This window comes from Excalfactoria chinensis, chromosome 2 (assembly GCF_039878825.1).
Source record: "Excalfactoria chinensis isolate bCotChi1 chromosome 2, bCotChi1.hap2, whole genome shotgun sequence".
Classification (NCBI taxonomy): Eukaryota; Metazoa; Chordata; class Aves; order Galliformes; family Phasianidae; genus Excalfactoria; species Excalfactoria chinensis.
Window position 1 is genome coordinate 49,431,701 of NC_092826.1, and position 19,299 is coordinate 49,450,999.

Genomic DNA, 19,299 nt, shown 5'->3' on the forward strand with positions numbered 1-19,299 from the left:
CAAGACAGTTAACCAAATACATTTTCAGCTGCACAGAAAAGTTCGTGAATACAATTTCCTATATTCAGCAAAATCTATGGACAATTAAGTAACACTTCAGAAAACAGCACGTTCAGCCAAAACTCAAATAACTCAGAGTTTAAGATCTAACTGAAGAAAGTTTTTCCTTTACTTTAGAAGAGGTTGGTATTTTTAATGGGTAAAGCAGTGTGGTATCTTAAAGCTCATATACTGATCACATACAAACAGGAGGCTGAGCCTCTTCTCCACAAACAAGGATTAATAAAGTTCTATCTTAGTAATTACAGTTTGAAAGGATATTAAACATTTAAGGAAAAAAAAAAAAAAAAAAAAAAAAAAAAAAGGAAAGAAAGATGTAAATACTATCCAAAATGTTTCAGAGAATATAGATTTTTTTCCCCAGTGTTCCCCAGTGTTCCTAACCGTTTAGGTTTCTTACAAAACAAAAAATCTAGGTTGATATTATCCACTCTAGATTATAATTACAGAGGTTATAATTGCAATCTACAGTCTCTTCTCTATTGAGAAAACCCTAAATGCAGTGGATAGAAGTTGCATAAAATGAATAACTGCTAGGTGTAAGGTGATGAGGTGAGAAGAGCAAGAGGTAGGAAAGTTGGTCAGAGATTGTGACTGGGGAGTTGAGCAAGCCAGGAGAAGACAAAGAAGAAAAAACATTCATGGAGGGAAGATCAGAAAACTCGGAAGATTTTCTTTTACAGAAGACTTAATCAAAGGCAACCAAGGCTTCAAGAGAAACAATGAGTTAAGCAAAACAGAAATAGATGAAAAGACCAAAACTATTATTCATGTGAATGAAATTGAAAGGATTTAAAAAATAAAAATAAAAATAAAAATAAAAAAATAATAAATAAAGAAATAAATAAAACAAGTATAATAATATAGCCACACAGTGGTTTTGAGCTCTTTAGTTTTTGAATGAAGTTTGTTTTACTCAACTTTTGACTATTTGATTTAATGCTGGTTTTAGTTAAAATAGTTATAGATTTCCTTTATTTCCCATCATCCTCTGGACATGAAAAAAAAAAAAAAAATCCTTCCAGATTTTCTAGAAAGACTCAAACACAGAGAGAGAGAGAGAGAGAGAATTAGAAAAGGTTAACGGTAATAGTGGCCCAAAATAGTTACATTCAGACATACTGAATTGACTCTGAAAAGATTAGTGTGCACAATTGCTCTTGGCATCCAAAAAATGTCTCTGTTTGTCCTGTCAGTCACTTCTTGTGGTAGAGAAGGGGCAGCAAAAATAAAGAGCAAAAAAACAACAAGATAACTGCACATTAACGGGGAAGCTGCATCCAAATTCCTCAGTGGACACTTCCCTCTCATCTGTCACCTTCAGCCCTTTTAAGAGAAACTTTAGTCCACAGCACTGTAAAAATGACTGACAGCCTTACCTAGAGTGGGATTTCCTACCTTTTATGCTTTTTTTATTTATTTTTAGCTCTATTATTACTGGCCCAAAGTAATACTGGATACTTATACAGTCAACATCAGCTACACCTTCTCAGTTGGTACAGGTGCTGGCCCAAAGTCAATATGTTAGTTTCTTAGACTGACCAATAGCAATGGAGTGTAAAATGATGTGGGGATGTAAAAGAGTATGGAAAGACATGACAGAAATCCACAAATTAAGGTATGAAATACAAATGCTAAGCAGATCTCTTTCACTCTTGCACAGTAACACTTCACGGTGATGGCTCCTTCAAATAGGGGTGACATATTTGAACTCTATAGCTAATAGCCAAATCTCAAGAGCCCTAGCTCTCAACTTATTCATAATTCTGCCAAGACACTTAAATGCTCTAAGACTCAAAATTTGGTCTAATTCAGATTTATCCCCACCATGGTTTTTATTGCTATTCCGTATCATAACATCATGCTGTAAGCTCTCAGTACCAGGGGCAGCTGTAAGCAATTCTTGGAAATCTGACTTGACTTAGATCTATCCATAACTCATATCCCATTTATGTATAAAAACTAGGAATACTGTTACCTTCATGCAATAATTTGCACTTCTTTACCTTTAGTTCAGGTGTAAAGACTGTATAAACTACATTGCAGATACTTCTGTCAGTTAATACTACTATAACCACAGGACATAATTAAAAAGTAAAACCAAAAAAGAATGCTAAATGGGTTAATTCAATACAGATACTTGTCTAAATGAAGTAAGCCTGTGGCAGGATATAATTTTGGTAAGTTTTTCAAATGTTTAAAAAGAGGATCTACATCCATCCTAGCTAAAATAAATGAAATACAGTGAGTCATCAGTTAGGATAGGACTGCACAGCACAAATCTAACTCTGCCTTGCTTCTCTCTACGAGAATCCGGAGGTAGTCTTACTTATATGCACCCCCCCTTTATATAGGATAGGTAAAAATTGCACCAGTAGAAACCTTATACACATACAGGTGGTTCTCTTTATTTTTCTCTCCTTTCTACTTACACTAATGGTTAAAGAAAACAGTAGTAAAAGTTGGTACAATAAAAGTTATATTTCCACTTGTGAAAATCAATATTGGTACTGCCACTATACCACATATTAATGAATAGTTCATAAGCTATTTATGCAATTTCTCCTTGCTTCTCTCACTAAAAAGGAAGGCGATACACAGCACCACTCTAAAGCAGAACAGACTCCCCAAGAACTCTTCTCACAGAATTCAAATTTTTGTACATTTCTTTTCTTAGGGAAACAAAAATCAATGTTTATATTCATATGCATGATACAAAAATGGATGCTTAGAAAGAAGACTGTTTATTACACTCTAGAAAAGTCTGGGGAAACTTGCTGGAATCCCAACAGCTGTGGTTTATTTTTCCTTTTTTTTTTTTTTTTTTTTTTTTTTTTTAAGAAAAAAAAAGAAAAACGATAAGAATTTCACAGAGGTCCTGTAAACTCAGATAATGCTATGCTTAGAGTCTAGATTATCCAATTTGTTTCTTTTGGAAACTCTGATGGTTAAATGGTTAAAAATGATAAAAATTTCCCACAGCCATGACACTGAATTTGTGTGTAGAATTATGGCAAAGTCAGCATCAGAAGTTCTTCATGTGTTTCTTTTTTGTTGGTAGTGTCAAGGAACCAGACTGTTCTCTAAGGGACATCATCCTTCACACTATTTACATCAAAAAGATGAGAGATTAGTCCATATTACTTTAGCACCGTGGAGTATTATTTTTCACTGTGGTCTGAAGTAGAATCAGGAAAGCGTGAACAGAAATGAACATGTCACATTTGTACATTAAAATTCAGTCATCTGCAATCTCGTCCAAGAGGCTATTAGGGGAATAATATGTAAACATATCCTCACTGTAAATTCCCCTAACAGACTGCAAATCCTTAAGTTTCAATACCGTTACATACACATCTCTGCTCTTTCAATAACTCACTTCTTTATGCAGACAGAAAGTGCCTGACGAACAGCAGGAATGAAATATTTGATAGAGACAGTTCCTGTCTTCGTACATTTGTACAATTGCTTTCATATTTACAATTGTAAAAGTCAAATAGGTATGTAATACATGGATGCTACTTGTCATCTCTACCAAAAAATAATTTATTAATTTTACTAAGACAGTTGAATAAAGTCAGGGTAACAACAGTGTTTAAACAAATGCTTTAAACATAGCTGAATAAAAAGATGGAGATCACATTCAGTTCTTAACTGCAACTACAAATCCAGCCCCTTAGGCACAGTAAGATGCCTTTGGAGACTTTATTTTTCTACCTAGATCATTTCACTATTCCAGGTGAAACTGTGTCGTAAAAGAAACTCTCAGTACCCAGCTACACCTTGTGGGGGGATAAATAAACGAAACACAAGCATCAGACTTGAAAGCCCTTCAGCACCTAAAGCACCTGAGCCAACTTACAGTTTAACTGCAGTATCTGAGTTTATAGCATATGTTACAAATTAGCTCACTTAAAGAGGAAATCCAAGACTTCTTTATATACTACTAACCAAGACTTCTGCAGGCACTGTGTCCACAACAGATTCTTAAAAGTTAATCAAGGAATGTCTTACCTTGCATCGTTATTTTTGTGGGTTCTGAAAACAAAGGAATGAGCAGGAGGTAGATGAGGTAGACAAAGGAGAGTCCATTGTAACGGAAAGCACAGGCTGTGAAAAAAGAAGAAGATAATGCTTAATCAAGATAATATAATTAAAAAGTATAGAGTAATCACCATTTGAATTTCTTATTTATCATAGAAACTTTTCACCACTTTTGATATAATTTATATGCAAGTCTTCAAGTGTCTGCTTAAAGCATCTGCTTGAAGGAAGTAATGAAATTAAAACTCTCTTTAAGTATTCTTATATTAATAAACAGCTTAAGCTTAGCACTAAAGACTCAAGCTACAAAGACTTTGTATGGAATGATGGACAAAGTCATTTGCTAGCTCAAAGTTTTACATTCCTCATCTGTATACTCAGAAAACCATCCTCCATAAAAATATAGAGAGATGCATAAATCAGAATTCATGGGCACTCCTTAAGAACATACCAGTATTCAAAGCAAAGGATCAGTGTTCTCAGTCAGTCTAGTACCACCAGCAATAAATTTATGAGAGTAACAAACAAATAAAAATAACTTGGCCGTGACTTAAGTTCAGTACATTCCCTATTTCCATATTTTGTTTCTTGATCTCCATTTATCATGTGTATTTTTTCCTCCAGAGATTAGTGTTTTAAAAAGCTACTGTGCCACTGCAAAAGCTATGATCAAACACATGTATATCAAGATAAAAAATTAACAAACTGCAGCGATGTAGTTACTGTTCTGCTTTGTGACTTTATTTGACAAATACATGGATCCTTAAGTAGAATAGAATCATTTGTAAAGGACCAACAAAGATCCTTAAGTTCAATATTACTATTATGAAGGTTATCCAAATGCCTCTTAAACATGCAGAGGCACAGTCCACCAACCACCTATCTAGGAAGCCTGTTTTTGTCTCTAACTAGCCTCTTGATAAAGATATTTTTCCTAATGTCTAGTAGGAACCTCCCCTAATGCAGATTTGAGGTATTCCCACACACCTTGTCACAAGATACTAACAAGAAAAGATGAGTGCTTCTCCCTCCAATTTTCCTCCTCTCTAAGCTGTGGAGGGCAGAGGTCAACCTCCAAGCTTCAAGCTTAAAAACCCAGCATCCTCAGCTGTTCCTCTTCATAGGGCATTCTCCTCCAGCCTTTTAACCACCTTGTTGCTCTTCTCTAGATGCATTCAAACATCTTATTATCCTTTTTATATTGTGCAGACCAGAAATGGACACAAGATTCAAAGTGAGGCCACATGAATGGTAAATAATGGTGGGATAATCAAATCTTTCAACAAGTTGGCTATGGTGTGTTTAACATACCCTAAAATGTGGTTTGCCTTGTCAATGCCACTGCGTGCTGCTGGCTCACATTAAGTCTGCTATCACCAGCCACTTCTCTCTCAGTTTGGTTTTATGTCCAGCGTTACTCAATCCCAATGCAGAATTTAGCATCCATTTTTGAACCTCACACCATTGCTGATTTCCAGTCCTCCAAGTAATCTAGATCCCTCTGGAAGGCCTCTCTCTCTCATCCTTCTAGAGAGTCAACAGCACTTCACAGCTTAGTATTATCAGTAAACTTGCTAAGGATGCATACAAACTATGCATCCAGATCATTAATAGAAATGAGGAACAGAACTGACCACAACACTGAACCCTGGGGAATACCACTAGTAACCAGCCAGATGCAGCCTCCTTCATTATAACACTTTGAGCTTTACTGTTCAGCCAGTTCTCCATCCAGTGTAGCATGTAGCTGTTCACCTCACACTTGGGCAACTTGTCCAGAAGCATACTGGGAGTAATAATATCAAAGGCCTTGCTAAAATGTAGAGAAACTACACCTACCATCATCTACTAATTGAGTGCCTTTGCAATAGGCTATCAAGTTCTGATAGTCAAAAACAATAAGAACAACTCACTGGACATTAGATCTGCTTCAGATCACAAAGGTCTCCTTTTCAAGGCAGCTGTAAGGTCAATGGAATTCTATCAACAGATAAAGCAACTGCACAAATGATTTCCTAGCAAGTCAGGTAGCACAGAAATTTCTGGATATTTGGGTTACATTGGTCAGTTTGCACTATCAGTTCTGTCTCAAAGTTACTGCAATTTTAGCATTTTAGGTTTGTTACCTCCCCTCAAAATTGTCTAATCGATTAGCAAAATTAATTTCAGAAGAATTATTCTTGAACTATATTTACCTTTAAATTTACTGCTTTCTATTTCCAGAACTGAGGAGACTGTGTACTCAAAGCTTTTTTCCTCTGCAGCTATATAAGCTGGCCTATTAAAAACCATAACTTTTCCATAAAAACCTTCCTTTATCTTCATATAGTTTCTTACAGAATTATCAAAATATTTTGAAGATACTCCTTTGTATACATACATATGCATATAGATGTGTATACTTCCTGAATTCAATGTGATAATTTTGTTAGTACCAAGGAAGACCTTCGGTAAACTCAGCTTTTTAGAATAAGGTGGGTTATCTTTTTTTAACTTTAGGGCACTTTCCCTTGGGGAAAACTGAGCGCACTGTAATACAAAGAATTGAATTCTCCATTCACAAGTGATTATTTGAAATATTTTTGTTTTAAAGCATAACACCATATCTCTGTATATATATAGGTACCTTTAAAGACAGAATCACAATGGCATCTAAAACAAAGCAATGACAATTTAATTCATCTTTATCATATAGTAGTCAGAAAATATATAGGGAAAAATATCACACAGACTCATAGAATTTCCATAAATTATTTGTATCAGAATATAAAAGATAGCTGGAGTATCCTACATTTCTTTTATTTAATCATTTGATCAAAGAGATAAAAAATATTTCACCACATCTGTAAATGTATTCATATCTCTCCCACTGTACGTAATATACATCTTTGAAATCATGTATATACATGCTCACAAAAAAAAAATAATTCTAAAGTCTATTCTGCTTATTTCCAGGAGTAAAAGAGAATATAAATCACCTAAATCACCTCTGAAGTCTTGTAATGGAGAACATTAAAAAAATACTTTTATAATCTTTTGAGAAATGCATATAATGATAACCTTGTACAGATAAAACTAATCAGCTACAAGGGTTAACTTGATTATAATACAAAACGTTTCCAGTTATGCTACATTCACTATAGCAAATATTTCTGATTAGTGTCTTTAAAAAGTCCCCAAGGAAGAACGGAAGTATTAACATATAATTTCTATGAGATAAGAATCTCAGAATTTGTTATGTTGAAGAAACACTCCATTGCCAGCCTTTTACTTGTTTTTGTTTTTCAGCTGAAGAACTGACATTACAGCTGGGAATTCATAGATTACAAACATCTTTAGGGTTTCTTGTGCATTTCTGGGCATAGTCAATAAAAGCAATCAATATTTCTGCACTAAAAGACAGCATTCCTAATTGTATGTTGCTTTATCCTAATTTAAAACTACAACAAAAATACCTGAAACGTGCATTTCACTGTGATTGCACAAAGTCATGGTCTAAAGGTATGTGAAAAGGATATATTCCTAAGCGAGATACCTTTCAAAATTAAGTTGTTTTTTTTTCCCTTTTTTAGGCAATACACTTTTAAATGTCCCAGCCTACCTGCTCTGTAGATTTGCAATCAAAATCAAAAGAAGATAGAGAGAAAGTTCACAATTTATCACTCCTTAGGAAGCACTGATAACATTTGATCAAACTATTTTAGTGTGAACCATATCTCTAACACAGAAGTAGTATGAAAACTATTTGTTGCATTTCTGAAAAATAAAGACAGAAATTTTAACTCAGTGCTAGGATAAACACATGCTGTACCTGGAAACACCTCACAAAAGGAAATTAATTTCAAATATTCCATCAGTTACGGCTTTGGAGGTCTGTAAGCAAACAACTAAGACCTAATTTGGGTGACTGAATTGGGCTAAATTAGATAATCATTCCTGTTAGTTACAACATTGTGAACAAGACACAGGTGTACACCTAAGATCATACAGTCCCGGAGCTAAGCACCAAATAACTGCTAAATCAAACACATCTCCTGCAAATCAAGGTGCTATGCAAGGCCATCATTGAATGTGTGCCATGAATAATCAATTCTTGCACAAATACAAGACTCCCCTGGATCGTCAATCAGATGCTGTCCCAATGACATGATTATTAGGCCTCTTCACTTGTCCTCCAGGAAGACATTACACAGAAAGTTTCCATGTCTTTAGAACGTTCAAAATTTTAGGACTGTTTTTATGTGAAATTATATACATTTATTTTAACCTCAAGTATTTTATCAATATCAAAAGCAGCCTAATCAAGGCGAGTAGATCCCATTCTAGGCTCCAGACTGCCTTATAGCGGCAGTCCACTACAAAGCTCCAGAACATCTTATTCTTCACTGTCCAGGGCTGTTATATGCTGAGTCACTGCTTAGAGAAAATTACTCCAGCAGGCAAGATTCTTCAAGGCTATGCAGTGAAGCCACAGCCTCAACCTGTCCCCATGCAGTTTCCTGATGTCCCTGGTCACCCCACTCCTCGGCTGGGGGGGAAGACAGAGCCTAATTACCTGCCCTGAGGGGGCTTTGGGTGACCATATGGCCTTTGGTTTATAGTTTAGGAAAAGACCTATTGCCCTGTACAATGAATGTACATGCCTTCATCCGCTCCACAGTTACAAACAAACTCAGTTCTCACTGGAAATAATGCTCAGTTCACATTTTCTGGAAAACATTTTAAACTGTAGTGAAGTGGATTATATAGACTATGCACAAGTTCGAGAAAGAGAAAATCCTAAATTCTAAAAGAGAGAAGGACATTTCAGATTTATAGAATAAAAACAACTGCAAATAAAGGACTTTGAAAGGAAAATGAGTTAAAGAAAATAAAAAATAATATATATATTTATGTACACTACAAGATAGTTGAGATAGGAGGTCAAGACCTGAACAGACTGTTTTGCTTCTATTTAGAGATGAATACACTTTTATTTTGAAGCTTTTTATTAATGCCCTATCTCAATATCAACCACAAATGTGAGAAGAAATGAAAACAGAATTTTACTTCTTTTTATATGGGTCCATGCACACAGTGCTCTTGTAAACCAGCAAAAAATACAGACATGAGCTTACACAAAATATTAGTAAAAGAAACATTAGTAAAAATTAGTAAATTGTCCTTCATTATTTAGTTATGGTCTCAGACACCTTCCCTGCTCAGAGAGAGGTGGGTTTGAGGAGAAAGTCCATAAATAGCACATCCAAACTACAAAGCCTAAGGGGTTGTATATGGCTTGTGCTTTTGTCTATGCATTATCTACATAATCAAGTGGTGAAAAGATAAGCTTATTCACTGTTGGCTAGATAAAATGATCCATTATTAAATAGGCGCACAAATGAACCTCTTGGAAAAAAAGTAGCAGTCACTCTTATCTCCATCTGTCTAGGTAGAAAGGAAAGCAAGACCCACATCTCTGTTTCAACTCAGAGACAAGTGCAAACCTTATTAAATCTGTTCTGCTTTCTCACTTTCACCTGACACAGACATGACCGACTGAGAGCAGTACAAATAATAAAAGAAGTATACTTAAAATTAACTTGGTTGGTCTAAGAAATTTGTATCACAAAGTTCTGAAAAAGAAATTTAAAGACGAAATACATCATTCTAATTTCAGTTTCAGAGAAACTCTGATTTTTCCTACAACATTCTTTACAATATCAAGGAAGAAATTGCCATTCATTGTAACATTAAATATGCTATAAAATAATAATAATAATTAAAAAAAAAAAAAAACTAGAAGGAAAAAAAAAAAAGCCATTACTATTTTTGTGAAGAAAACTTTAAACGTGACAAAATATGTCCTACTTCCTGAACTCTACATTACAAAAACCATCAAGTATCTGACAGGCACAGTGCCCAGTCAGCTTTAGCTATCTGTGAACTTTATTTCTTCTTCTTGAAATTCAGAAGGAGGGGATAATTCCTGGCACAGTTTAGCTCTCAGTCACTTCTGCGTAACTCCACTTAAAATAATGCTTATGACATATAAGATTGGAATTAAACACTGCTGTCCAAAATAGTAAAGTGAAATACATATAACCTTATCATCCCTTTAGAACAAATGAATGCTTATAGCCTTATAGCCTACAGTGTGTAGTGCAGAACACAGAACAGTGATAGCTCAGGGTAAGTTACCTCTTGCATCAACAAATACTCCTTCCACATGGTTCCTGTAAGCACTTTTATAATCACATTTTTTCACTGTTCAGTGTCCATCAGGAGAGATGACTGCTGGACAGTGAATATTTCACTGCATTTATATATTTGTTTTTACTCTTTTTTCCTCTTTCTCAGAACAGCAGTGTCAGTACACTTTCTCTCCATCAGAAATCATCTGGAACCAGTTATAACTTTGTGGCAGACTGTCTGGGAACTGAGTACAGGGAGAGAAGATAAAATTTCCTTCTCTTTCTTTCAGCTCTAGAAATACATTTCTGGTACAGCAGTCTTACTTCCCAGTTGTTTTTGAAATAAGAAAAATGAACAAAACATCTCAGGTGTGAGCACATCACAATCACCTTACTCAGAGTAATGTATTTTAAAGACAATCACAAACAAATCCAACTTCAATAAGCTTCTTTGACGTGACTACCTGTACAAGCATTTCTGAAGTAAAAATCATGACGGACACCATCATCACTAAGTTTGATCATCAGAAAAATCTACAGAACATTATAACTCACTTCAAGTTCAATTGTAGACTTCTACTGTCCCTTTAGATTTTTATATTTCTGCATTGTGTTTACATGTGTTTTTTTTCTTGTTGCTATTGCTTTTTTGTTGTTGTAGTTGTTGGATTATGATTTTCTTTATATATTTCTTTTCTTTCAATTCCAGTCTTTTCCATCACAGTGGTTAAAGCTCATTCCAGGCACTCTCCTTCCTCTTCGCCCACCCACCTTGCACGAGTAACACACGCCAAAATAAATTCCATTCCAAAAACAGTGGTCCCAACCTCTGCCCCCAAAAATGGGGTTGGCAATGAACTTCCTTTTTTTACATGACAAAATTAGACAGCAAATCTGGGATCTATGTCATCCTCAGGCTTCACAATCAGGACAGAATGCCAGCCATCAAAACAGTGAACACTCAACTTACTGAGCTCAGGAAGACTGCTCAGTTCTCATCCCTGCTCCAGTAGCTGTTTAGGAATTTTATCTGATGACTGTTGAAATGGTAAATACATGAACTTGTTTTCTCTCTCCAAGCTTTCCATTCTCTGTCTAGGAAAGTAACTGGGAACTAAACAAACCACTCTGCTCCTCATTCATCTTCCCAGGATGAGAAAAGCGTGTTCCTTGCACCCTGGATACATGGAAAGAGCAATCTGCTTGTGCTGCTACAGTTGCATAACCCTGACAAGACTCAAACTAAAAATAACAGCAAACATAGAACATAGATGAGGAACAAACACAGTACTTCTAAACAACATCAACCAAGGACAGATATGGAGACACTTGTACAACAGAGAGATTTCCACAAGCAGATCTCCACCTTCATTTGTAGCCACTAAGAATCTGTTAGTTACCAGGAACAGCTACCATGCCAAATTTGCCCAGCAATTAGAGGTGAAATTTTCAGCATATGTTTCTAATCCTCCACAGCTATCCAAACTCATCATCTTTTAAAACACAGAAGTTGCCATAAATCAACTGACATAAGATGCAGAAAGAAGCATAACTTTTTTTCTTTTTTTTTTTTTCCCCAGCTGTTGCTGATGCTTACACTAGTCCTAAAAAAACTCTGAGTCAGAGGAAGGACGTGGCAAAAAAACTAACACAGACAAATGCCTCTAAGGAATATAAACATGACTAAACATCAGAGAGGTGTTAACACTAAGAAATATAAGTGTCATTAGTAAAGTTACAAGTAGGAATGCAGTGTTTAAAACTCTGCCATTATTTATTCCAGTAACAGATAGATAGACTTCCTTTCTTGGTCCATCACTGGAAAAAGAGCTCAGAAGGTTGAAACTGAAAGTCATAAATCTGGGTGATGACAGAATGCTTCAGAGTGCTCTACAGAGCCACTGTGTTTACCAGAGGAAACAGAATTTCAAAAATAGTGATCTCCAAGATGCGTCATTTGTGTAAAAAAGGCTAAAAAGGCACTGGAATGCACTGCCCAGGGAGGTAGTGCAGTCACCAACCATGAGGGTGTTCAAGAAACGTTTGGATGTTGTACTGAGGGATATGATTTAGCTGGGAAGTATTGGTGATGGTTGGACTGAATGATCTTCTAGGTCTTTTCCAACCTTGATAATTCTGTGATTCTGTGAAAATTCATAGTTTTTGTAGTCGCTCCAAGTTGATGTTTCTTGTATAAAATAATATTTGTTGCTGTTCAAAGAGGATTTGTGAATTTCTTTCTTCCTTTAAAAATACGCTAAGCATTCTTCCCTTATTGTGAACACATCAGATTTTAATATGCTAGAAAAACATGCTCAGGAATACCATGAATTGTCTTGCAAACTATTTGCCCTAACAACGTATCTGCAATGGATTCTGGGGAATCTATAGAATCATGGAATCCTGAAAGATGTTGGGAGATCTTATTACTGCAAATCTGTTTTGATAAATAAAATTATTATTCAAATCCAAATAAATTTCACCTGAACACAACCATAGCCCATACTATGAATCTGACATTAAGTGTATAATCATATAAGAAAGCAGAAAATATCTTCAGTTTGCATTCATTCTGAGTAGAAACACTCCCCAAAAATCACAAGGTGGTCATTAAAACTGTATCTGTTTCTATGCGTATCACTCAAGAATTGCTTTCTGCATCCAAAGTATTACAATCTACGTTTGGTCATCAGTTCAGGTTGCCAAATCTCTGGTACTTGTGGGAGGTCTTCTGTGTGTTGATACTCCATTACAGGCCATCTGCAGCAATGTTTTATTCCCCTGAAATAATAATTGCAGAAACTCCTCCAGACCTTAGATAAGCTCCCAGCCAAATTTTAAGAACAAGACTGGAAATTGAAAATGATTTAATGCCTCCTTCATGTTTATATAACAAACCATTGTGTCCTTATCCAAGAAAATTTGAATGTGGGAAGTTAAGAAGTTTAAATTGAAGAAAACTTCCCACGCGGTTAGTAATTCTAATATGTTTATAACTAGGCTCAGTATGAAGTCTGACTATGTATTTCTTTGGAGTCAGGCCTCTGTTCTGAAGTTACCCAGTGATATTAGGCAGTACTATTTCAGCACAAAAAGAAAAGCTGTCACATCCAACAAGAAAATTAGGATTCTGGATTCACCGCTACTTGAGCTTCAGTGGAGCCAATCACAAAAGAACTGTTTGTTACAGAGTAAAATAAATAAACTAATAAATTAATTAATTTAAAAAAAAAAAAAAAAAAAAAAAAGAGAGAGAGAGAGAATAAAAACTTGTTTCCATTAGGTCTGCTCCAAATGCATGAAGACAAGTACAGGTAAACTTAATTGTCTCATTCTGAACCTCCATTCTCAAAATGCAATAGTGCACTTTTCTAATTTTTCTTTTTTAAAAAGCCCCCAAAAACCTCATAAACCCCTCAAAAAACAAGCAGCCGAGCAAACAACAACAACAAAAAACAAAAACAAACAAATAAACAAAAAAAAACCAGCATCTCTTTAATTGGGCAACATCTCAAATTTAGAGCAGTGAGTCCACTGAGAATCTCAGAAGATCCTTTTCTTGAGAAAGAGCCAAAGTACACATCCTGAAGGATTAGAAGTAAGTGAAGGGGGCATTAAATTTGATTTAAACATATCCTGAAAATTTAAGAAGGATACAAACAGCAAGCTGTGTTTCAAGCAAAAAAAAAACAACAAAAAACAACCAAACCATGTGTTTTTCTTTGCAGTCTCAGCAGAGAAGCCAATGATCCCTTACTGACAAGGGTCCTATATATATAGTGAAGATAACAGCAACATAATTACTTAATTCCTTGTAACTTTATTTATAAGCATTCTTGATAGTATAAATTTTTATTTCATGAAGAAAGAATTTTAGTCAGTAAACCTATGAAAATTTATACCAGTTGGGAACATAAACCAATGATTTCAAAGTGACCTTTATCAGTAAACTGACCAGTATTAGTCTTGGATTATGTTTGTAGTGCTACAGAAGAAATATTCTAGTGTAAGATTAATGTTGGGTTTTGCGTGAACACAAAGGATTCCCTTCATAAACAGTTAGATCAGTGTATAACAGCCAGTCAGCTTGTCAGGACTATGCTTGTTTCTCTAGAAAAATAACAAATTTCTGGCTTTATTATAGACAGTTAAGAGATGTAAGTGGGGAAATGAGGAAAGAAAAACAGCAGCCAATATCTTGAGAGATACCTAACTTACAAATGCTGTTGTGCTCAAGTGTTGTCAGGCCAAAAGAGTAGAGATTATTGGAGAGACAGGAGGAAGTTCTTTATTCCTAAAAAGAAGTTGTATTAGCAGTAGTAATTATGGTTTAAAAGAATTAACTGAAATAAATTGGTTTTAAAACCAAGAAAAATGAAATTTATTCTTCAATTTTAAAAGGGAATAAATAATGCCTGAAACATTTACAGCACAGAAGCTGCAGCTGTTAAACTTTTCCCCACCTTATCCATTCCTAAAAGTCCCCCCCGTAACTGCAGTTAGCTTATAAAGTACAAGTGATCGCTGTAGTTCACTTTCAATATTCAGTAGTCCCACTATTTTCTTGCCTTTTATCACTGAATAAATTTTCAGAGCTAAATTGTTCTGAATCTGAAACATCCAAGTTAACCATACCTACAAGAAAATACACACTTAAAAAAAAAAAAAAAAAAAAAAAAATCCCTTCGATATGAATAAAAGTGTATCAGAGGAAAAATGAATATAACTCACCATGATATCAGTTACTAGCATAAAGTGGGCTAGGAGATTAACACACATTAAAGAAACTTACCATCAGTGTGATTTCATAATCATCAATAGATTGTAAGCATATGATTGCAATAATTTATTTCTTCTTTGATTAAGGCATCACTGTCTACTCATAAAAATACAGCTCTTCTGTAAGAAGAGAAACACTGCCACCAAATTTCTACAAATTTAGAAGATTCTCAGGATTCCAATTTAAGAACAGTTGTGGCACAATCCTGCCCAATTTTGATTCCTAGTAAATGCTCTAAGATCTGTTTTTTAAATAACTGTTAAAAAATATCCAGAACACTACTCACTTATTTTCAGCTTGTATATCTGTACATGTAGAATACGTGGAAATATTCTGTAGTATGTTCAGAAGCACAGACATCAGCTTTCACACAGCCTACAGGCAGGAAAAAAGTCTTTTTGGGGGCCAGAAAACAAGAATACGCGATGATATTTTCACCTCAGTCATTAAAGTGAGATGAAATTTATACCTTATACAGATGAGCACAGACATCTTCTCAATGCTCTGAAAAAACCATGACAAACCCAAACTACTAAAGATGAAGACTCTTAAAAGGTACCTTGTCCCATCATCAGCATGAGTACAACACAGCACATCACTGTTGAGAAGGAAAATGTTGGTGGCACATGAGCAGTGAAATAACTGGGTATGTAACAGTCTTTAGGCTTTCATGAAAAGTACCTAAGTCAAATCTCTCTCCTCAAATCAAAATCAATATGACATTATACATTTTGTTTCTTTTCCTTCTTTATCCTTTCCTTCTTATTTCTCCTCACATGGATTTCTCAGAAGAAAGAACTTTAAAGATCAAAAGGAAAGGAGTAAAGCATAGAAATCCCCAACACTTTCATGGGACATTCCAATGAAAAGTATTTTATAATAATTATCAAACAGATGCACACACAAAATTGTCTCTCTGAAAGCCCATGGAACAGAAAAAAGTACATGGAAAATCTTTTGGTATTTCAACTATGATTAGTACCTTGTTACAGGGTACTCTAATGCACCTGAAAGAGCAGACACGTCAAGTAAAGAAGACTACTTAAGTTAGGAAAAAGGGAAATATCCTTACCTGTTTTACACATATCAGAAACAAAACCACACAAAGAGAGCTGACTTAACCATGTTTATGTGGTAGCAAACTGACCCCAAGTTCCTAAACCTAAACCTACAGTTCCAAGAGCACCAACTCTCAAGAAAAAGTATACTCCTGCCTCTTCTCCAAAGAGATGGCAGATGTATGTACAAGTGAGATTTTTACACCAAAATCAATTATTTTTGAAACACATAAAGCTGCAGGGAATCCCAAAGTAGAAAAATAGCTCTCCCAGTCATATTTGAACCATTTTTCTCCCCTTTATCACTTGCATAATTTTCTGCATGAGCCAGTCACTAATTCCTATTCTGCTTATATTCTTAAGCTCTGCTGACCACTGCAGTGTCTAACCACCTTGCCCAAAACAGATGTATATGTGTTAAACACTGCCGTGATGTTTGAGATAAATGAAAGTGGTAAGAGGAAGAATAGCAGTCCATGGATGCAACTCCAGCACTGGAGGACAACGGTATGTCCCACGATAACAGTTGACACTTTTCACCCGCCTCCAAATGCCTTCGTTAGCAGTCTTACACAGGTTTTCAAGACAAGGTGGTCCTATAACGAGGATGCTTTCATTCAAGAAGAAAAATATGTGAGAACATTTTTGTTAATTGTAGACTGCATTATAGGAAACCATTATTCTAATATTAGATTTCTCAGAGTCCTCACCCGTACCTTTTCTAAGACCTACGTTTATTTCTGTCTTTATGATTAAGCTCCCAAAATTTTGGCACTCGCCTCAGAATTGTGCAAGATGAGGCTTGTTTGAGAAATGGGTGTGTTTGATTTCCTGGTTGTCTTGCATTTTAAGGTAACAGGCTAGTTTATATTTGAGTTTGGTGCCACGAACCTCATAAGAGAAGATTAGGTTTTACACAGACAGTAGAAGGAAGTTCATACTTTATTCCAAACTACTAAGCGCATTTTCTTCATCCTCTAAACTAGAAAGGAGTTCATGAGGTCTCTCCTTCTCTTTGTCCCATCTTGCTTTATTCCTCCAAAATTCACAGCTATTCCAGACACATCACAGTTCAAAATTAAAGGATAAAAGTACAACAAACATCACATAATGACCTGAAACAAGCTAATCACAGCTAATAACACAAAATCTGATGCAAGGCTTACCTGAGCCTCAAGGAAACAACAGGTACTACAAGGAGCTCATCCAAATGAACAGAGTTAACAGCCTGATCCTGAACTCTTGTATTTCATGGGATAGGCTTATAATTCAATTCCTACATTTTTGTTTATTTAGCTTATCTCTCCTGCCAAAAATGTAATTATTTTTCTGAAAACGAATGCCAGCCTTGTGAGCCAAAAGCCATTTATCAGTTTGTAACTCAGGAATATCTGAAGAGTTAAAAAAGGCAAGTATTAAAATGCTGATTGAAATGTGTATGAATGGTTTGATTATTACATAGAGTCCTGGAGTAGGGAGAGGGGAGCACATCCTGTTTTGTGGTTAGGAAAAGTTGGCAATCTGAATCTGACCCCCACCCTTTTTTGTGTGATCTCTGCATAATAAATCTGACATTTCAGAAGAAAGCTTCCATTCTCCTCCAACAGCCCTGTGCAAAGGAGTAAAGAAAAGTGGGTTCTCCACTCCATTTCTTCATTGGTCCTCAGGATTTCCAAAAATAATACCCTGCCCAGATGTTGAATTACACTTTCAGTTTATTTGCAGGCAGCAGAATCAGTAGATTTCAAATTAGCTTCAGATGCTGTGAGTGAGGAAATATCACTTCCCTCCAAATTCAACATCTAAAAGTTTTTTTGTGTTTTTATGCTTATTTTTGAAAAATTATAGGCCAAGAATTAGCCAAGCTCTAAATCAATGCTCCTTTCAAGATCAAAACTTTTAAACTCAAAGAAATCCTTAATCTTGGTAAAACTTGGGCGCAAATGGTACCCAAACATTCCAGCTCAGCCCCATCTGCACTTTTTTCACAGAAGGAAAAAAAACAAACATAAATAAGACTGTAGAAGCTAACCACTGTACTGAAAATGACAGATCATCTCAGATACAATTATGAAATAAGACTGTAGCTTTAAGACAGTATCAAATGAGTAATTCCTGATCCTATCCAGCATTACATTTTTACCAAATTTACCTTCAGAATAGTGCAAAAAAGATGCACTCTGAACCTCTGATGGTTTATTGGTGTACTTGGGCTTAGAAGAGAAGGCAGGAGAAGAAAAAAAATACCCTTCACAACAATACAAATCTCTCCACAGGTAGGCAAACCATGCTACTATAACATGGGATATGTTTGCTACAGAAGTACACTTTGTGGTTCAAACATCTGTGATTTTCTTTTTTTTTTTTTTTTTTTTTTAAAGTACATTCAGAGCATAGAAAAACACAATTGCAGCATATTCTCACATATCTGAATGCTTCCATTAGAATGGTTTATGTCTGGTAAATCAAGATTTAAAATAAATATTGAGCCAAATCCTAAAGCCCTTAACCTGGGAAAACTTCCATTTAATGAAGCAGAGCAAGAAGTCAAATTCTTCTCTTTTGGATTTAAACAGATTCATCCACATTTCTTGAATTCAGATCTGTGCATCTGAAAGACTATCCACTGCTACAAATGGAGTACAAGTCATATTGTAGCCCAAAACTATTTCAATACAAAGCCTCAGAGCTACTAAGAATACAGCACCCAAACAAGAAAACAGACAGTAAATTAACACCGCATCACTGTCATAAATTCAATGTTCCTGAACTAGCCTGTTTATTCCTATTATTAATCCCATAGGAGAAATAACAACTTGACAAAAAAAATACTCTTTGAAAAACTGAGACAATAAATTTGAAAAACTGAGACAATAAATTTCAAAAGACGCTCTTAGTAGCGGTTTTTGCATGTTTCTATTCAATGTGTTTCACTACAAGCACTTTAAGACAACAACAGCAAGTTGCTGGTTGCTGGAAAGTAGCAACTTCTCTGGTTCATAGGGATACAAATGAGAAGTGGATGCTTCTCTCCTCCACACCAAAGGCAGATTATGCCCACATGCATGGGGACACAAAACACCACAAATAGAGTCAACAAACTCAGACAGATGCAAAACATGCACTGACAAGGGCAGTTAGTTTTAGTTAATGCAAACGTACAGTTGAAGGAATATTCAAGGAC

The 19,299-nt window shown here is 35.4% G+C and overlaps 1 protein-coding gene across 1 annotated transcript in view; it reads right to left on the reverse strand.

Annotated features, from left to right (window-relative positions):
* PIEZO2 (piezo type mechanosensitive ion channel component 2) overlaps positions 1-19,299 on the reverse strand; it is a 283,067-nt gene that overhangs the window by 226,179 nt on the left and 37,589 nt on the right. Inside the window, exon 2 of the mRNA XM_072330043.1 lies at positions 4,075-4,170. Coding sequence (XP_072186144.1) covers positions 4,075-4,170 — 96 coding nt within the window. The remainder of the gene's footprint in view (positions 1-4,074; positions 4,171-19,299) is intronic.